Below are 17,217 nucleotides of genomic sequence, written 5' to 3'. Positions count from 1 at the left end.
AATCATGAGAAATGCAAATTTTTAAATAATCTCACCCCAATTAAAATGGCAATTATCAAAAAGCCAAAAAATAACAAATGCTGGCAAGGATGCAGAGAAAAGGGAATGCTTGTACACTGCTGGCAGGGATATAAATTAGTACAGCCACCACGGAAAACAGTATGGAAGCTCCTCGAGAAACTAAAAATAGATCTACCATATGATCCAGCAGGCCCATTGCTGGTTATATATCCAAAAGAAAAGAAATCAGTATACTGAAGTATCAGTATAACTGCACTCTCACATTTATTGTGGCATTATTCACAATAGCCGAGATATGGAAGCAGCCTAAGTGTCCATCAATGGATGAATGGGTAAAATGTGGTATATACACATAATGAAATATTATTCAGTCATAAAAAAGAATAAAATTCTGTCACTTGCAGCAACATAGATGGAACTGGAGGACATTGTGTTAATTAAAATAAGTCAGGCACAGAAAGATAAATACTGCATATTCTCACGTGTATGCATGAGCTAAAAAAGTTGATTGCATGAAGACAGAGAGTAGAACGATGGCTTCCAGAGATTGGGAAGGGTAGTGGGGAGTGGGGGGTTAAGAGGTGAGGTTGGGCCAGGTGAAGTGGCTCATGTCTGTAATCCCAGCACTTTGGGATACTGAGGCGGGCAGATCACCTGAGGTCAGGAGTTCAAGACCAGCCTGGCCAACATGGTAAAACCTTGTCTCTACTAAAAACACAAAAATTAGCTGGGCACGGCAGCAAGTGCCTGTAATCCCAGCTACTTGGGAGGCTGAGGCAAGAGAATTGCTTAAACCCGGGAGGTGGAGGTTGCAGTCAGACAAGATTGTGCCATTGCACCCCAGCCTGGGCAACAAGAGCGAAACTCCATCACAAAAAAAAAAAAAAAAGAAAAAAGAAAAAAGGAAAAAGAAGTGAGGTTGGGCAGGGCGCAGTGGTTCACACCTGTAATCCCAGCACTTTTGGAGGCTGAGGCAAGCGGTTCACCTGAGGTCAGGAGTTCAAGACCAACATGGAGAAACTCTGTCTCTACTAAAAATACAAAAATTAGCCAGGCGTTGTGGCGCACGCCTGTAATCCCAGCTACTTGGGATTTTCAAGGCACGAGAATCACTTGAATCGGGGAGGCAGAGGTTGCAGTGAGCTGAGATCGCACCACTGCAGTCCAGCCTGGGCAACAGAACAAGATCCTGTCTCAAAAAAAAAAAAAAAAAAAAAAAAAAAAACAGTGAGGTTAATGGGTATAAAAATAGTTAGAATAAATAAGTTCTAATGTTTGATAGCACAGTAGGATGATAATAGGTAACAATAATTTATTGGATATTTCAAAATAGACAGAAGATTTGGAATGTTCCCAACACACACACACACCAAAAAATGATAAATATGTGAGGTGATAGATACCCTAATTACCCTGATTTGGTTACCACAAATTGTATGCATGTATCAAAATATTACATGTACCCCGTATGTACAATTACTATGTATTAATAAAAATTATTTAAAAATACTAGCAGCAGAGATAATGAAGATAGTGACATGAGTGTTTGCATAGTTTTGTTGGTCCTAGGTTTATATATTATGACCTAGAGGGAGAAAAGCTGGAAGGCTTACAGGCTACTGGCTTCAACAAACTGTGTGAGTACAAACTTTGGCCGGCATATGCAGGAAATGGAGTATCAGCGGTAAAGGTAAGTACGAAGGGTTGGCAGGAAACAGGGCAAGAAAAATATTAACCTGCATGTCCGTGGTTACCAGCAGCACTCACATGCAGCTCCCAATGGATAATCTGTGGCAGACAAGGGTGGGCTACAGATGACCTGTCCTACTGCACAAGCATTTTCTAGTCCCCACTGCTCCAGTGGAGTCTAAGAGTCCAGTAGGAGCATAAAATGGACAAAGTCACAAAGGCTTTGAACACTCCTGCCATCCTCCTCTCTCCTTGTAGTGTTTCTGAGCAATGAGTAAATTAATTTCCCTGGGATGTGCCTGTGCACTCCTGTGGTGCTACGAAGACCAGCACTTCACCATTGCCTTTGTATAGAGTTGACTGAGCTTATTTTATTTTATTTTGAGACAGAGTCTCACTCTTGTCACCCAGGTTGGAGTGCAATGGCACGATCTCGGCTCACTGCAACCTCCGCTTCCCAGGTTCAAGTGATTCTCCTGCCTCAGCCTCACGAGTAGCTGGGATTACAGGTACCCACCACCATGGCTGGCTAATTTTTGTATTTTTAGTGGAGACGGGGTTTTACCATGTTGGCCAGGCCAGTCTCAAACTCCTGACCTCAGGTGATCCACCCATCTCAGCCTCCCAAAATGCTGGGATTATAGGTGTGAGCCCTGACTGAGCAGTTTCTACGTTTTTATGCACTATTTGTCTCCTCCTTTCTCCTTCTCTTCTTTCCTCCTCTGATGTTAGAAACGCTTGTCAGTTTAATTCCCTCATATACTTTTTTTTTGGTCATGAAATCTTAGGGTTAGAAGGGGCCTTTAAGGAATCAGGCCAAATTCTCATCCAATCAGATTAAGGGAGCTTTAAACCAAAAGTAGAGGGAGAAAGGTAGGGCCTAAGTTGGAAAACATAGTAAAGCAGCGGTCCAGTGATTTGCAGGAGAAAACAATCAGAAAGGGACGGGCGCAGTGGCTCATGCCTGTAATCCCAGCACTTTGGGAGGCCGAGGCAGGTGGATCACTTGAGCTCAGGAATTTGAGACCAGTCTGGGCAACATGGTGAAACCCGGTCTCTATAAAAAAAAAAAATACATAAATTAGCCAGGCGTGGTGGTGTGCACCTGTAGTCCCAGCTACTTAGGAGGCTGTGGTGGTTGCACTGCTTGAGCCCAGGAGGTGGAGGTTGCAGGGAGCCAAGATCGTGCCACTGCACTCCAGCCTGGGTGACAAAGCCAGATCCTGTCTCAAAAAAAAAAAAAAAAAAAAAAAAAAAAATCAGAAAGGTGGCCAGAAAATCTGTGAATATGCATTATCTGGCATAATTTCACATGACTAAGAGGGTTGGAGTTTTTTAGGTACTTATTTGTACTACATTTGTTAATTTTCTTTTTTACCAAGGGAGAAAATACAAATCTTTACAACAGATTATATGTGAGTAATGAGGGAAAAAAGCATCAAAGATAAGATTTGGGGCCTCAGAGACTGTGAAGAATGGAGTTCCCCTGAACACAAACAGAGAAGTGAGGAGAGGGGCTATGCAAATCACAATGTGATGGGGGAGGGTGAGACTGATGCTGAAGGTAGAAGGTGCTATCACAACTTTCAAGCATAAATGTCTAGTCAATCACTCAGGAGTTATATCCAAAGACTCAAAAGGACAGCATTATAGAACAAAAGAATGCTTAGGGAAGAAGAGAAAGATTCATCTAAGGGAACAAGAGTGACAAGGGAAAGAATATAGAGAGACATCGTGAGAGGACAGAGCCCTGGAGAAATGCCTCAATTTAGAGGAATGGAGAAAGGCCAACAAAGAAGATATGAAGTCATGGCCAGGAAAGAAATAATGCTGAGCTTACAGGGAGCAGGGAAGGCCTGGAAGCAGCAGTGGGACTGTCTCCTTTTTAAAAAAGGTCTGGGATGGTTTAAACCTAGTCTTTGACAGGGTCAAAAATGACTGGAACACATTAGGGATCCTCAAAAACAAAAACTACTAGCTTCTTCCTCTTGTTTGCCTGATTTGCCATAAACAAATAATTACTTCTTTGTTACTTATACAAGGTTACTCACCTTCCAAGTAACTTACTATCTATTTTACCTTCCTGACCATCTTAGGAAAACTTTTTGCTGATCCACTAGTAGATTTGAACTGCTAGAGAGAAACTGGGGCAGCCAAATGAAAACAAGATCTTTATTTGATTGGGGATTTTGGTATATCCTGTAACTCCTATGCAAATCTAGCACCAGGCAAACACACTTTGCCTGCAACTGCTTAGGTGCAGCAGGATGCAAACCAGAGGGGTGCTGTTCCCCTCCAACGGTGAGCCCAACCAAGGGCACATAGCACCTGCCAAACTGATGTCTCTGGCACTCCTGTAGCCACAGTAGAGGTTGCAAACCCCTTGCAAACATGCTCCAGCTATAAGCAAGATGCCTGGTTTCAACCCAGGAACTGAAAAGAACAAACTTCAAGTTCATTTCTTTTCTTAAAGAGAAAATGGCTTGCTCCCTCTGCAAGATATGCACTATTAATTTTAAATGCACTAAATTATCCCTAGGAGTCACTCCACTCCTCTCTAGTTTTAAATGAAATTATGGAAGAAAGAGGAAGAAGAAAGAAATAGAGGAAAAAGAGAGAGGAGAGTTGCAATTAAATTTTTATAATTAAAAAGATGTGTAATTGCATCTGATGGCATTCTCATTAAGATGAGATCCAAAGTAGAGAAGGGAAAAACAGTGACAGCAAAGCTAAGACAAGCGAGGCCTGTATCATCCAAGTTCCCCAGCTTAATGGTCCACCCTGTCAGAGCAGTCAGATGAGCTGAAGAAATGGTGGGGATGCCAACACCATAGAAACCACGCGCCCTCTTTATTCGATTATCTCCCTGTGGCTACAGCCACTGAGAATTACCCAAAATGATTTTTTAAAGCCTGGATTAGCTTTCCCCTGAGCAGACACAAAGATATTTCTGAGCTCTCTCCACCTGCCCTCCCTGCTGTCTACTGCATAGCTGGTATGAGCTTAGGGGACATAAAATCATTTCAGTATTTGCCATAAAGTATAATTAGGAAGTCAATTTTGCTACTGTGAAAAATATTTCAATTAATTTTTTTTAAACAAGCACAAGTGCTGTTTAGATTATCCATTGATGTGGATTATCCATGCCACAGCTCTCTAAGATCCCTCCTAATATGGGTAATGAGAGTTGGCTGCCCAGTGGCAGATTTTAATACAACACTGAAGATCATGCACCAAATTGCAGAGTCAAACGGCTCTTGCCTATCATTCCCAGACCAGACTTAATCTTTGCACTGTTAGCATGTCTTAGGAATCCATCTAGAATGACTACGCCACCAGAAACAATCAAACAAAATCTGCCAACTTAAAGCGAGATTCTCTGGTCTAGCTAATTAGGTGCTGTGAGTTACTGATATGCTAGCACATATGCAGGAAGTGCCAAGCCTCTTTTGAGGTCTTGGAAAAGGATGCCATGGGCAGTTCTAGAACAATCTGCACCAATCAAACCAAACCCCTAGTATGCAAGAGGATAAATGACTAGAAAAGGAGAGGAACAAGTCAAAAAGACTATGGGCACTCCAACTAGTTAAATCAATGATATTGCCACAATTAAATGTACTATGACTAAATGATACATTCCAAATGCAGGCATGAAGTCAGAGGTGTCAGTCCTGCACACAGTGGCGCTCAATAAATGCCTGTGGGATGGACTATATTTTCAGGCCAGACCAGCCTGGCCCGGGTTGGGCCCTTACCTGTTTCCTCACAGTTGAGCTGCGCCTGTGACCAATCCCGCCGAATCAGAGTGGACCAATCCAGCAACAAGGAAGAAAAAGAGAAAAGTGGGACGAATGAGATAAACAACAAGTCTTAAACCCAGAAGTAAAGTTTTTAATAATTAAAAACAATCTGTGTGGTGGCTAATGAAACATGTGGCATCACTCAGTTCAGTCCCAGAAATGGCTAAGAGACTTGATAAATAACTTCCACAATAAAGCCTACTAAAGCTCTTTTTTTTTTTTTTTTCACAAAAGCACAGACGTCCCTGCTTTTAATGTCTAGCACTACTCAAAATTAGAATAGGAGAGAACTGGTTCAATTTGTAGTAAAATATATTTGGGTTAGAGAATAAGAAGATTTTTTTGTCTGCTAGGAGACACTAGGAAACACCAAAGGATGCTACAATTTTTGTTTTGTTTCTTTAGGAAATCCTTAAAGATTGCTATCTTTACAGGGAACAATTTTTCTGGATTTAGAGTGCAGAACATCTAGTTTGGGAAGAACCTTGAGGATCCTCTCAGTCAATGTTTTCCAATCTGTGTTTAGCCTCAGAAGCCTTTTCTCAAAGGGAATCTGACTCACAGGCACAACACCAAAACCGAGGCAGGGCTGTCCTGCTCTGAGTGAAGGATGGGACCAGAGCCTGGTTGCTGGTCACTGCTCTGTTCCTGCCACCAGGCCACTCCTGAGGAACCCTTTTGGAATCCTAGAGCTCCTTGAATCTAGTGGAGTGCTCTGGTCTTATAGAAAAGGAAACCAGAATTCAGAGAGGGGAAAAGCATGGCCCAAGGTCTCACAGCAAAATAACTCAGCACCAGGAAATTCAATTCAGCTCTTTTCAGTCCTACAGAGCTTTCCACAGACTCAGAAGCTCAGGTGAACTTACATTAAGACTCTTAACACCAAAAAGATGTGTTCCAGAGAATCCCATTAATCTGGTTCCCTCCAGTCATCAAGACTGGTATATTAATGGGATCTTTATTGTAATTCACAATGACAAAACAATGAAAGTCAAATGAAGCTATCTCTAAATAATGAGCCTATAATTGTAAATGGCCTCATGATTATTATGTGTTTTGGCAGATATAAGTGGTTGATATAATGGGTTAACCCATTATATCTCTAAGGAGTCTCTAAGGAGTCCAACCCATTAAAGCCCCTTCTCTAGTTAAATAAGCACATTTCTAGGCATCTGAGAACTGCTGGATGAATGAATACCTTGCTCTCCAACAGCTCACAAATTTTCTCATAGCAGCACTGTGACTGAGGGAAAATATTTGGCTGGGGTGGAGGAGGAAGGAGAAGGTGGGGAAAGATTGGGAGGGGTACATACTTGTACATCAGGCAAATATTTCTACCAATGCTCTCTGGCAAGCCAATGCAATATAATATTTCATTATCCAGCAACAGTCACTACTAATTAGGGGCTGCCGTCTTTTCTGGGCATAAAAAAAAAATCAAATGCCATCTCCTGATCTTTCTCTGGGTCAAAGACTCCCCGCAGCCCCTATGTTGAAGTCTGGCAGCTAAGGTTAGGTTACCAGAATCCTCTACAGTTGAATGTTTATGTTCCTTGCAATTCAGTGGCGTCTGGGGGTCTCTGGTACAATTTCAGCAAATGACAACTCCTTTCACTCAGTTCTGCTTAGCTCCTTCTCGAAGTCCCAGAAAACCCCATTTCTATCTGAGATCAGATGGGGTCAGCAAGGCAAAGGGAAGTAAACAAACCCCACCCCAAGCCATTGCTCTGTGAAGTCATTCAATGCCTTTACAACTCAACTCCTTGGCTCTCTCCCAGACTAAGATTGCTCTACCCCCCAGGCCTCTATCCCTTCCCAGGCCTGTCCCAGGCCACACTCACCTGGCTAGACTGCAATCTGTCCGCTGACCTGTTGGAAAGACAAAGGCAAAAAGCATATGTTAAAGGAGAAGGGGTGAAGGAGGGAGACCCACTCCTACTAACTACCATGCCTATCTCCCCTAGAAGCCACAGTATAACAAACAGTGTGTAGCAAAATAGAGGAGAGAGAGAGAGAGACAGAGACAGAGAGAGAGAGAGAGAAAGAAGAGAAAGCACCAAGACCCTCTTTCTGGGCAAGAACTATTTCTGATGCTGATTCCCAGTCCAGGTCGGTCTCCCTAAACCTTAGAGCCAACTCTGCTTCCCAATGGGAACATAGGGATAGATGTAGTGGAACAGTAGCAACACAAATCATACTTAATAGAACAAATTATTAGAAGCCCTCCCAGAGATGAAATTCAGCTTCTCTTATGTTGGATGTGTGTGTGATGGGGTGGAAGGCCAAGTTTACTTGCTCCTGAGTGTACACACACACACACACACACACAGAGTTGGAGGCTGGGAGAACAAGAGGAGCTGTTTGCGGGACAGAACAGAGAAGATATGGATAATCTAGCTTGAGATTCATAGTAAATTCTCCTGTTAGGTTTGACTGAGGTGGCAAGGGAGATGGGAGATACAATGTTGATACTACTAGTAAATCATGGTTCTCAATCCAATAGTGGGCCTTAGGAGTTCAATGGGTCATTGCTAGCTTTTAAAAAAATGAAACTGAAAATCTTCAAGTTCATGAGAAGTATTCTCATGTTTTAAAAAAAATATACACGCATGTCTACATGGGAAATGATGTGATATATATTGCTTTCTTTGGATCCACAGTTAATGAAGCTTGATCTGTTTTAGACCTGCATTATTTAAACCAGGGGCAAACCCTAGCAGGTGCTGAGCCGGGGAAATAAAAATCAGCTCCCATACTCCTCCCCATCCAAGCTCTTGCAAAGGCAACTCCAAGGGCTGGGGGAGGAAGGGTAGGGCCTTTCCTTGCCGCTAAAGGTTGGTAATTGTTGCTTATAGTTCAGCTCATCTTGAGCGATGCCATCCCCCACCTCTAACTGTCTCTCGTTACCAAAGGCTCAGCTCTTATGTGCAAAAATCTTATTCTGAGCCATTATTTTCAACATCTGTTCCATTTCCATTCTGGAATATTCATACACATCAATTATCCCTCTATGGCAAGAACAAGGGACTCCTGCATTATGGTGACAAATACATTCAGAAGGCAGGGACGTGTGACTTGTACACATAAAGATTTACAGTTTTGTTTTTTTCTTTATTGCTAGAACTTGTCATCTTTAGATTAAGGCAATTTGCAGCACTAATGAATGGTCAGCCTTCGTTCCTCCATAGTAGCACATTTAGTGCATAAAAGTGTGAGTAAACCCATTCACTCACACACACAAGTGTGAGCGCATATGCATTTGTATGACCCCAAGGCCCTGCTCTCTGTCTTACTTATGGACTATGCTTAGACTGTCTTGATTCTCCATGGAGCAATCTGATAACCCTAGAGTAAGGATTTTCTATAAGCAAAGTTTGGTCCTCAGTGCCCGAACTTGTTTAGTCTGAGTCCTTTTGGTGGTGAGGAAGAGAGAACAGAAATTATCTAACAGGCTTTCTTCACATAAAAGAAAATGCCTTAAAAGTCATAAGATCAGGCTGGGCATGGTGGCTTATGCCTGTAATCCGAGCACTTTGGGAGGCTGAGGCAGGCAGATCATCTGAGGTCAAGAGTTTGAGACCAGCCTGGCCAACATGGTGAAACCCCATCTCTACTAAGAATACAAAAAAATTAGTCAGGCATGGTGGTGGGCACCTGTAATCCCAGCTATTCGGGAGGCTGAGGCGGGAGAATTGCTTGAACCTGGGAGGTGGAGTTTGCAGTGAGCCGAGATCACACCATTGCACTCCAGCCTAGGCGACAGAGCAAGACTCCATCCCAAAAAAAAAAGTCGTAAGATCAGCCATGCATAGTGGCTCATGCCTGTAGTCCCAGCACTTTGGGAGGCTGAAGTGGGTGGATCACCTGAGGTCAGGAGTTTGAGACCAGCCCGGCCAACATGGCAAAATTCCATCTCTACTAAAAATACAAAACTTACCCAGGCGTGGTGGCACATGCCTATAATCCCAGCTACTCAGGAGGCTGAGGTGGGAGAATCGCTTTAATCCAGGAGGTGGAGTTGGCAGTGAGCCGAGATGGTGCCACTCCACTCCAGCCTGGGTGACACAGCGAGACTCCATCTCAAAAAAAAAAAAAAAAGTCATTAGATAAAAGATTAGAGAAAAAAAACTAATCATCTGGGAAATCATCCAAGGCAGGAAAAGGACAGGGCAAAAAAGGCGGGTAGGAGGCTCTGGTATAATAAGAAGTGAGGCTCCAATTCCTGGGGCCAATGAGCCAAGGAGTACTGCACACTTTCCTAAACTTTGCAGTTCGTCTAAGGAGTGCTCAAGAATTTATTTTAAAATGTCAGATCTCTGTGCAAGTACAGGCTTGCCTGTAACTGAAGTTAGCCATATTCCCTGCAGCTTCTCCCTTCCTCTCCCTCCTATCTTTAAGTGAGGAGATTAGTGGGACAGGGAGGAGGTGTGGGGCATTCAGAGGCATCCCCAACTTGGGAATCCCATTAATCACAGGATGCTGAGAGCTAGGCAGGAAATCTGGGCAGGGTGCCAAAAAACCCTGGGGAAGCTTCTCTTTCAACCTCCACCTTCTGTTTGACAGTTGAGGAGAGAAAGTCCAGAGTGCCAGTCCAGTTCTCTGCCTTGCTACTTTCCAGGGTCTGGTTAAAATCATTCCATGAGACAAGACAGTCCATTCAGCACCACGGCCTCAGCATAGCCACAGGAGAGAGGGCTGCCACTTAAACAGCATTAAGAGCTTTCAAAGCAGAAGGCAACTGACGTTCTTTCTGGAAGCTATAGAAAGCGGCAGTCTGTCCATCTCCTGCATTTGAGAATTCTCTCCTCTCACAGCAGCTGCGTATCTCATCTCATGGCTCCCTACCTTCTTGCTCCAGTCTCAGTGCTGCCACAGAGGAGCTAGAAGTTTTAACAAAGTGTCTGGAGAATAAATAACCCCTCAGCCTCTCTACCCTGAAGTGGCAGAGGAGGCAAGGGTGGGGGGACTGGGTGGAGAGCAGGCACGCTCCATTTAAACAAATAGATGATACACGTTAGTGCTTCATTAAGCATTGGCCTTTTCCCATTACTCAAGCAGTCATTTGGGGCATGTGCTTCCACATCAAACAAGCCGGGAAAAGAAAGGCATTCATATAACAAGACCGGGTCCACTTGGCTGAGGATGGAGGCGTGTGCTCAGCAAGAAAGCTCCAGCTGGCCTCACTGTCAAGCCTCCAGCAGAGGGTTCCCACACTCACTTTCTCCCAGGGTTTTCTGCAGAAGGTCATGCTTGGCTTGTAACTTGGTGATGAGGTTCCTGCCCTCCAGGTACTCTTTCATTTTCTGTAAGAGAGGAGGACGAGGAAAAAAAGCAATCAGATCCTGAAGAAGAAAAAAAAAAATCACAGACGCTCAGCTGAACAATTCCCCTTTACAGAGGTCATTTGGTTTCTGACTCAATTTCCACCAGTCCATTTTTTAATTTCTTTAAGGCACTGATCATATGGGCAGCTGCTGATTTTCATGGTGGATTAATATCCTTCTCCATGTTTTTTCTGGGAGTTCCATGATGGCCAGTATAAAGAAACTGTTTCCTACAGCCCCTCTCCCGCAGTTTCACTGAGGAAGAGCAGGGAGGGTGGATGAACTCATTGAGCCCTGATCTTCTTGGTGTGAGGACACATACCTGCTATCTGTCACCTCTACTGACATCCTGCCCTGCCCTGGCCTCTCGGCAGGAGTGGGGGGGGGGGGGCATTCCATCACACCAGGAGCAGTGCCAATGGCAGGCTCAGCCCCTGCCTCAGCTGCAAGCCTGGGATGTGGAGCATCTTTGAGCCATATCCTCAACAGCTTCCTTCTCTATTCTGCATGGAGTCTTTACGGAAAGCTTTGGATTTCTGAGCACTCAGTGGAAGGGGCTGCCATCCCCCACTTGCATACACACATCCAGGTCCAAACACAAACGTGATCCCACCTGCTCTCACAGTCAAAATACGACTGCTGTACTGCACTTTCAGATTTGTTCTCTCTCAACCCTAATCTGCCCAGTGAGAGACCGTATGTCCCCAGACAATTCACTGAATCTTCAAAACAACCCTAGGAACTATCATCATCATCATCATCATCTCCATTTTACACATGAGAGCACTGAGGTTTTGAGAGTTTAATTAAGTTGCTCAAGGTCAAATAGTTAGTGAGTGGTAAAGTCAGTATCCAAATACAGGCAGTTTGACAATACAGCGCATGCTCTTAACCATTATGACAAAATGTCCCATCCATCATGGTACAGAGCAGGAGAAGGAGAGAAGAACTAAACTTCATAGTATTAACGCTCTATGCATGCAGCAACATAGCAGGTTTTAGAGCACTTTACCACATATTCTCTCATTTGACTCTTACAATAAATAACTGCACAGCACATAGGGAAGATATTACTTCCTTATTACAGACAAGATGATCTCAGGGGAGGGGAGGTATCAAATAAATTGCTGAGAGTTGCAAGCTAGCAAGTGGTAGTGTCAGGCCCAACCCAAGGCCTTTGGATTTTTAAAGTTTCTTTTCCGCTCTCCTCCACAGCCATTCTTTGGGTCTTAGTTTGCCTTGATCGCCTCCTGCTGCAGTGGTTCATCCTCCAGATCAGGGGCTATCTGCCTACGTCTGAACTCAGAAGTCAAATGGCCAGGTTTCCCAAAGTGTGATCCGTGAATTACTGGTGACATGTGAGATCACTGAGGTAGTTAGGTGGATGCACCACTTTAAATGGTAATAGTTCTGTCTGTCTTTTAATGTACATTAAGTAAAACATATAATTATACATCAAACCTTTGATTTCACTTAGGATTAAGAGTGATAGAAAGAAAAGGTGAACAGGGCCAGGTGCGGTGGCTCAGGCCTATCATTGCAGCACTTTTGGAGGCTGAGGCAGATGGATCAGTTGAGGACAGGAGTTTGAGACCAGCCTGGCCAACATGGTGAAACTTCATCTCTAACAAAAAATACAAAAATTAGCCGGGCGCGGTGGTGAGTGCCTGTAATCCCAGCTACTTGAGAGGCTGAGGCGGGAAAATTGCTTGAACCTGGGAGGCGGAGCTTGCAGTGAGCCAAGATCACACCACTGCACTCCAGCCTGAGCGACAGAGCAAGACTCCGTCTCAAAAAACAAAAAACAAACAAAAAAAGAAAAGTGAACAAATGTGAGTTACTTTTACTCTATACTTTTCTGTACAATGTGAACTTTTAACTAAGAGCTTGCATCTGATTCTTTCTCTTGTTTAAAAACAAAAGAAAAATCTGCTTTCTCTGGGACGCAGTACCTAGACCTCCCATGTTCAGCCAGATGGTCCTGTGGGTACCATGCAAATCTCCATGACAGCACTTCTCATACAGCCCTGTCACAGAGGGTTTATTACTCATGTGTCTTTTTCTCCAGACTGCTTCCTCCCTATGGTCAGAGACCATGTCATTCATTATTCTTTGCACCCCTGATAGTACCATGCCTAGCAGATAGCAGATACTCAATAAATGCATGATGAATAAATGAATGAGCAGTCTCACTCTCCTCTGGGTAGACCCTTCCTCAGCAGTCACAAACCAAGCCCCTAGTGTGCCCGTACTCACTGAGTTAAAAATAAAACAAGCCAAAACCAAATCTTACTCCAAATCATTTCTACTGCCTTATTCATGATCTGTTCCCTCTGTCCCTTTATGCTTTTGTACAAGAACATCCGCAAGGAAAGAGGCTCTGTTGTCACCTTCCCTTTTCCATCTGTTCCAGATGCCAGCTCACCTGCTGTCATTCTTCCTGGGGTAATATCCGAATCCCCAACCAATGCCTAATTGTGGACTTGAAACAGTACTTTAGGGCCCAGAGGTGGAAAGCCTTCAGGAAATATCCATTGCCAACAATGCAAGCCTCAAAAGCCTCTCTCTTTGGAAGGTTATCCCAGGAGACTCTAAAGGTTTCCTAATGAGGAAAATTCACCAAGAAGCTGTAACCTTCAAAACAAGACCAGACTGCTCAGAAAACAGCCATAGTTCTTAAAGGAGATGGATGCAAATTCCTTCCTCTCACTACTTGTGATTCCGGAAATCATTTTTTAAACTCATGTTCACAATTCATTAGTTAACTCTGGCTGTCACTTGATGAACCATTAAAATAAATAACAATCTCGTCAAGATGTACGATGGATTACCTCTTCGGGTTCCATTAAATCCTGAAGGATCATAACTGTGTCGAGGTATGAACTGCATCCCTAATACTGGTGTGGAAACCACGGTTAGAGTTTTCCATCCAGGTAAGCCAGGTATGGAAAGGTAAAGGCATCTCAGAGTCTGCAGGCATGTTATTTTATTTATCACTCCCCCATCCCACCCATAAGTCAGCATTTATCCATATGAGAGACTTGCTGGGGATAAGTGACCTTGTCTTTAATTGGTGGAAGTGAGTTAGAAGGCTTCTATTGCTGCTGGACAGACACACAGACAAAGGAGCTGAGACCGCTGAAGAAGGCAAGGGAAGAATAGGTGGTTTTTAATGATTTCTGGAGAAGAGGGGGGCCAGAAAAAGGGATGCTTATAATCTCCAACCTCAAAATTCCTTCCTTGGGCAACGAGGATCACTTTCCTTACTTAGGGCATGTTCCAATATTAGGTAATTCTTTTTCGTTCCTTCACCAAACACCCAAAATCAATGCGGTTACCTGGGGTTTTCCTCAACGAAGGAGCAAAAGAACGGGTAATATTTTATTCTAGGTATCACCAAAATAAAATCAAGTTCCTAAAACACAGTCTGACCAGTGCCCACCCCCAACAACTTTCACACTCAAAATAATCAAAACTGAGAATTTCTTCAAAAAGTAGGAAGGGCGGCAAACAGTCTATTGGGCATTCTGTTTAGTGCCATTGTGAAACTTCAACTCAGTTTTTATGACTCATTAATTCATTTCCTAATAATCCTTAATTGGATATTAACTGTCAGCAGTGAGTTTTGTTTATTGAAAAGTATTAATATAATAACTTTTCTTTCTGCACCTTCCCTCCTTGATAGACGTTTTAGTTGCATTACAATGAAAAAAGCATGAGTTGGAATATTCTACTCCTACCACTTACTAACTCTTCTAACCTTGGGCAAATCATTTAACACCCTGAGTCTTAGTTTTTCCATCTGAAAAATGAGAATAATATTTTTTTCACAAGGTTGGTGAGAATGAAATTGGATAATAAGCATTACTGTGATTAGCACAGGGCCTGGCATAGAGCAGGCACTCAAAAAGGTGTTCCTTATACCTGAATCACCTCCTCAGTGAGCCTAAAAGCATCCCTTCCCTAAGTGTCTTTGCTTTGTGCTAAGATAAAAGCAGAATGAAAGCAGAAGGTTTTGGGCCTTAAAAAAGTAGTAAGAAGCCGGGCGCGGTGGCTCAAGCCTGTAATCCCAGCACTTTGGGAGGCCGAGACGGGAGGATCACGAGGTCAGGAGATCGAGACCATCCTGGCGAACACGGTGAAACCCCGTCTCTACTAAAAAATATAAAAAACTAGCCGGGCGAGGTGGTGGGCGCCTGTAATCCCAGCTACTGGGGAGGCTGAGGCAGGAGAATGACGTAAACCCGGGAGGCGGAGCTTGCAGTGAGCTGAGATCCGGCCACTGCACTCCAGCCTGGGCGACAGAGCGAGACTCCATCTCAAAAAAAAAAGTAGTAAGAGGCACTAGAATGCTTTTCAAATTTCATTTTTAAAAGCCTCTTCCCTTTAAATACACTCTTACCATGGGGGTATAAAACTCACTGGATGTTGCCTATGCTTTGTACTTAATCTGCGTGAACCTAAGACCCTAAGTATCCACTGCAGCAAGGCAGGAAAAGTTAGTACACCTACCCAGCCCATGCTCAGAGATATACAGATGTCATTATAGTGGCTGTTTCCCCACCATGCTGGCATGCTGACATTTCCCCTTCTCCCCATCAGTTTTTAAAATAGGAAGCAGCTGTCAGATAGAATACATAATAGAGTAAACCTTAAATGGAGCATGTCTCCCCAGTTTAATTGACAGCACAGGGGCTTTCACTCATTTGTACTCGCCAGCACACATTTACCAAGGGCCTGCAAGAAAACACCAAGATAAAAAGATCTCAGACCACAGGTTCCAAGTCTAGTGGTCGCTCAGTGTGCCAGTGGCCAAGGCATTGCTTCCTCTTCTATTACCTTCCCTGAACCTGTCCCTAAGAATTCAGACTGTTTAGCTTTGTTACCTTATCAGCCATGATCCTTAACCCCTTCACTGCTCTATCCCCATACAATAACCTAATTCTCCAACTCCCTATAAAAGGAAATACTTAGGCTGGGTGTGGTGGCTCACGCCTGTAATTCCAGCACTTTGGGAGGCTGAGGAGGGCGGATCACCAGGTCAGGAGTTCGAGACCAGCCTGGCCAACATGGTGAAACCTCGTCTCTACTAAAAATACAAAAAGTAGCTGGGTGTGGGGGTGGGTGCCTGTAATCCCAGCTACTTGGGAGGCTGAGGCAGGAGAATCACTTGAACCTGAGAGGTGGAGGTTGCAGCGAGCTCAGATTGCGCCATTGCACTTCAGCCTTGGGCTCTTGGGCAATAAGAGCAAGGCTTGGTCTCCAAAAAACAAAGGAAATACTTAGGAAAATGCCAGCCTTATAAAGCTTTGGTAAGCCTTGGCTAAACAGCAAGCATCACTGCCTATGAGGGAATTTGCTAAACAAATGATGGCATATTCATACAGTGGAATTCTGTCCAGCCATTTAAAAAGGAGGCAGATCTTTTTGGACTAACATAAAAATAAGATCCAAGATAAATAATGTTAAAAAAGTGAAGAACTGTATAAGTGGTATACTTCTATATTTACTTCCATTTTCTTTCATTACATTTCTAATATAATTTATTGCATTAAAGGGTATTTACAGAAACGTCAGTTGTTGTCCATGCAGAGTATCTCTGGAAGGACACAGAAGAAACTGGTTTCAACCACCAGCAGAGGGGAGGGGAAAGAGGAGTCAGGAATGAAAAGAAACTTTATAGTAGATTTTCCTGTATACCCTTTTAAATCTTTGCATCCTTTAAAAATACTGATTTTTAACAATCACAATAAAAAAGGCAACGGGTAAAGAGTAGACATTGCTGAACTATGTGTTACAGAAGATAAGCAATAAACACAGAGCCAAGAAAATCAGGAAACATGTCACCACTGAGGGCAAATAAGAGGCGCAAGTTGCTGAGCTATTCCTGAGCCCTTCCCTTCACCTCTGCTTCTTCCACAGTGTGTAGAGAAGCAGCCTATGGCCAGAGACCCAGTAACCAGAGCAGTGGGTCCAGCTTTTGTGAGCTACCCATTCTCTCTGGATTTATTGATTGATTGACTGATGGATTGAGATGGAGTTCCGCTCTTGTTGCCCAGGCTGGAGTGCAATAGCACGATCTTGGCTCACTGTAACCTCCACTTCCCGGGTTCAAGCAATTCTCCTGCCTCAGCCTCCTGAGTAGCTGGGATTACAGGCATGTCCCACCATGCCCAGCTAATTTTGTGTATTTTTAGTAGAGACAGGGTTTCTCCATGTTGATCAGGCTGGTCTTGAACTCCCGACCTCAGGTGATCTGTCTGCCTTGGCCTCCTAAAGTGCTAGGATTACAGGCGTGAGCCACCACGCCCAGTAGATTTATTTATTTTTTAATCTTTCCTTCCTTCCTTCCTTCCTTCCTTCCTTCCTTCCTTCCTTCCTTC

The 17,217-nt window shown here is 43.7% G+C and overlaps 1 protein-coding gene across 7 annotated transcripts in view; it reads right to left on the bottom strand.

Annotated features, from left to right (window-relative positions):
* The window catches only part of SRGAP2 (SLIT-ROBO Rho GTPase activating protein 2), a 252,984-nt gene that overhangs the window by 37,722 nt on the left and 198,045 nt on the right, over positions 1-17,217 (bottom strand). For all 7 annotated transcript variants that reach the window (XM_023186951.3, XM_023186952.3, XM_023186953.3 and 4 more), the window contains exons 11-13: positions 10,729-10,813; positions 7,352-7,379; positions 5,466-5,490 (exon numbers count right to left, since the gene is read on the bottom strand). In XM_023186951.3, coding sequence (XP_023042719.1) covers positions 5,466-5,490; positions 7,352-7,379; positions 10,729-10,813 — 138 coding nt within the window. The remainder of the gene's footprint in view (positions 1-5,465; positions 5,491-7,351; positions 7,380-10,728; positions 10,814-17,217) is intronic.

Source organism: Piliocolobus tephrosceles, chromosome 1 (assembly GCF_002776525.5).
Source record: "Piliocolobus tephrosceles isolate RC106 chromosome 1, ASM277652v3, whole genome shotgun sequence".
NCBI classification, from domain to species: domain Eukaryota; kingdom Metazoa; phylum Chordata; class Mammalia; order Primates; family Cercopithecidae; genus Piliocolobus; species Piliocolobus tephrosceles.
The sequence above is the reverse complement of the archived record's forward strand: the minus strand, read 5'-3'. Positions and strand labels throughout refer to the sequence as shown.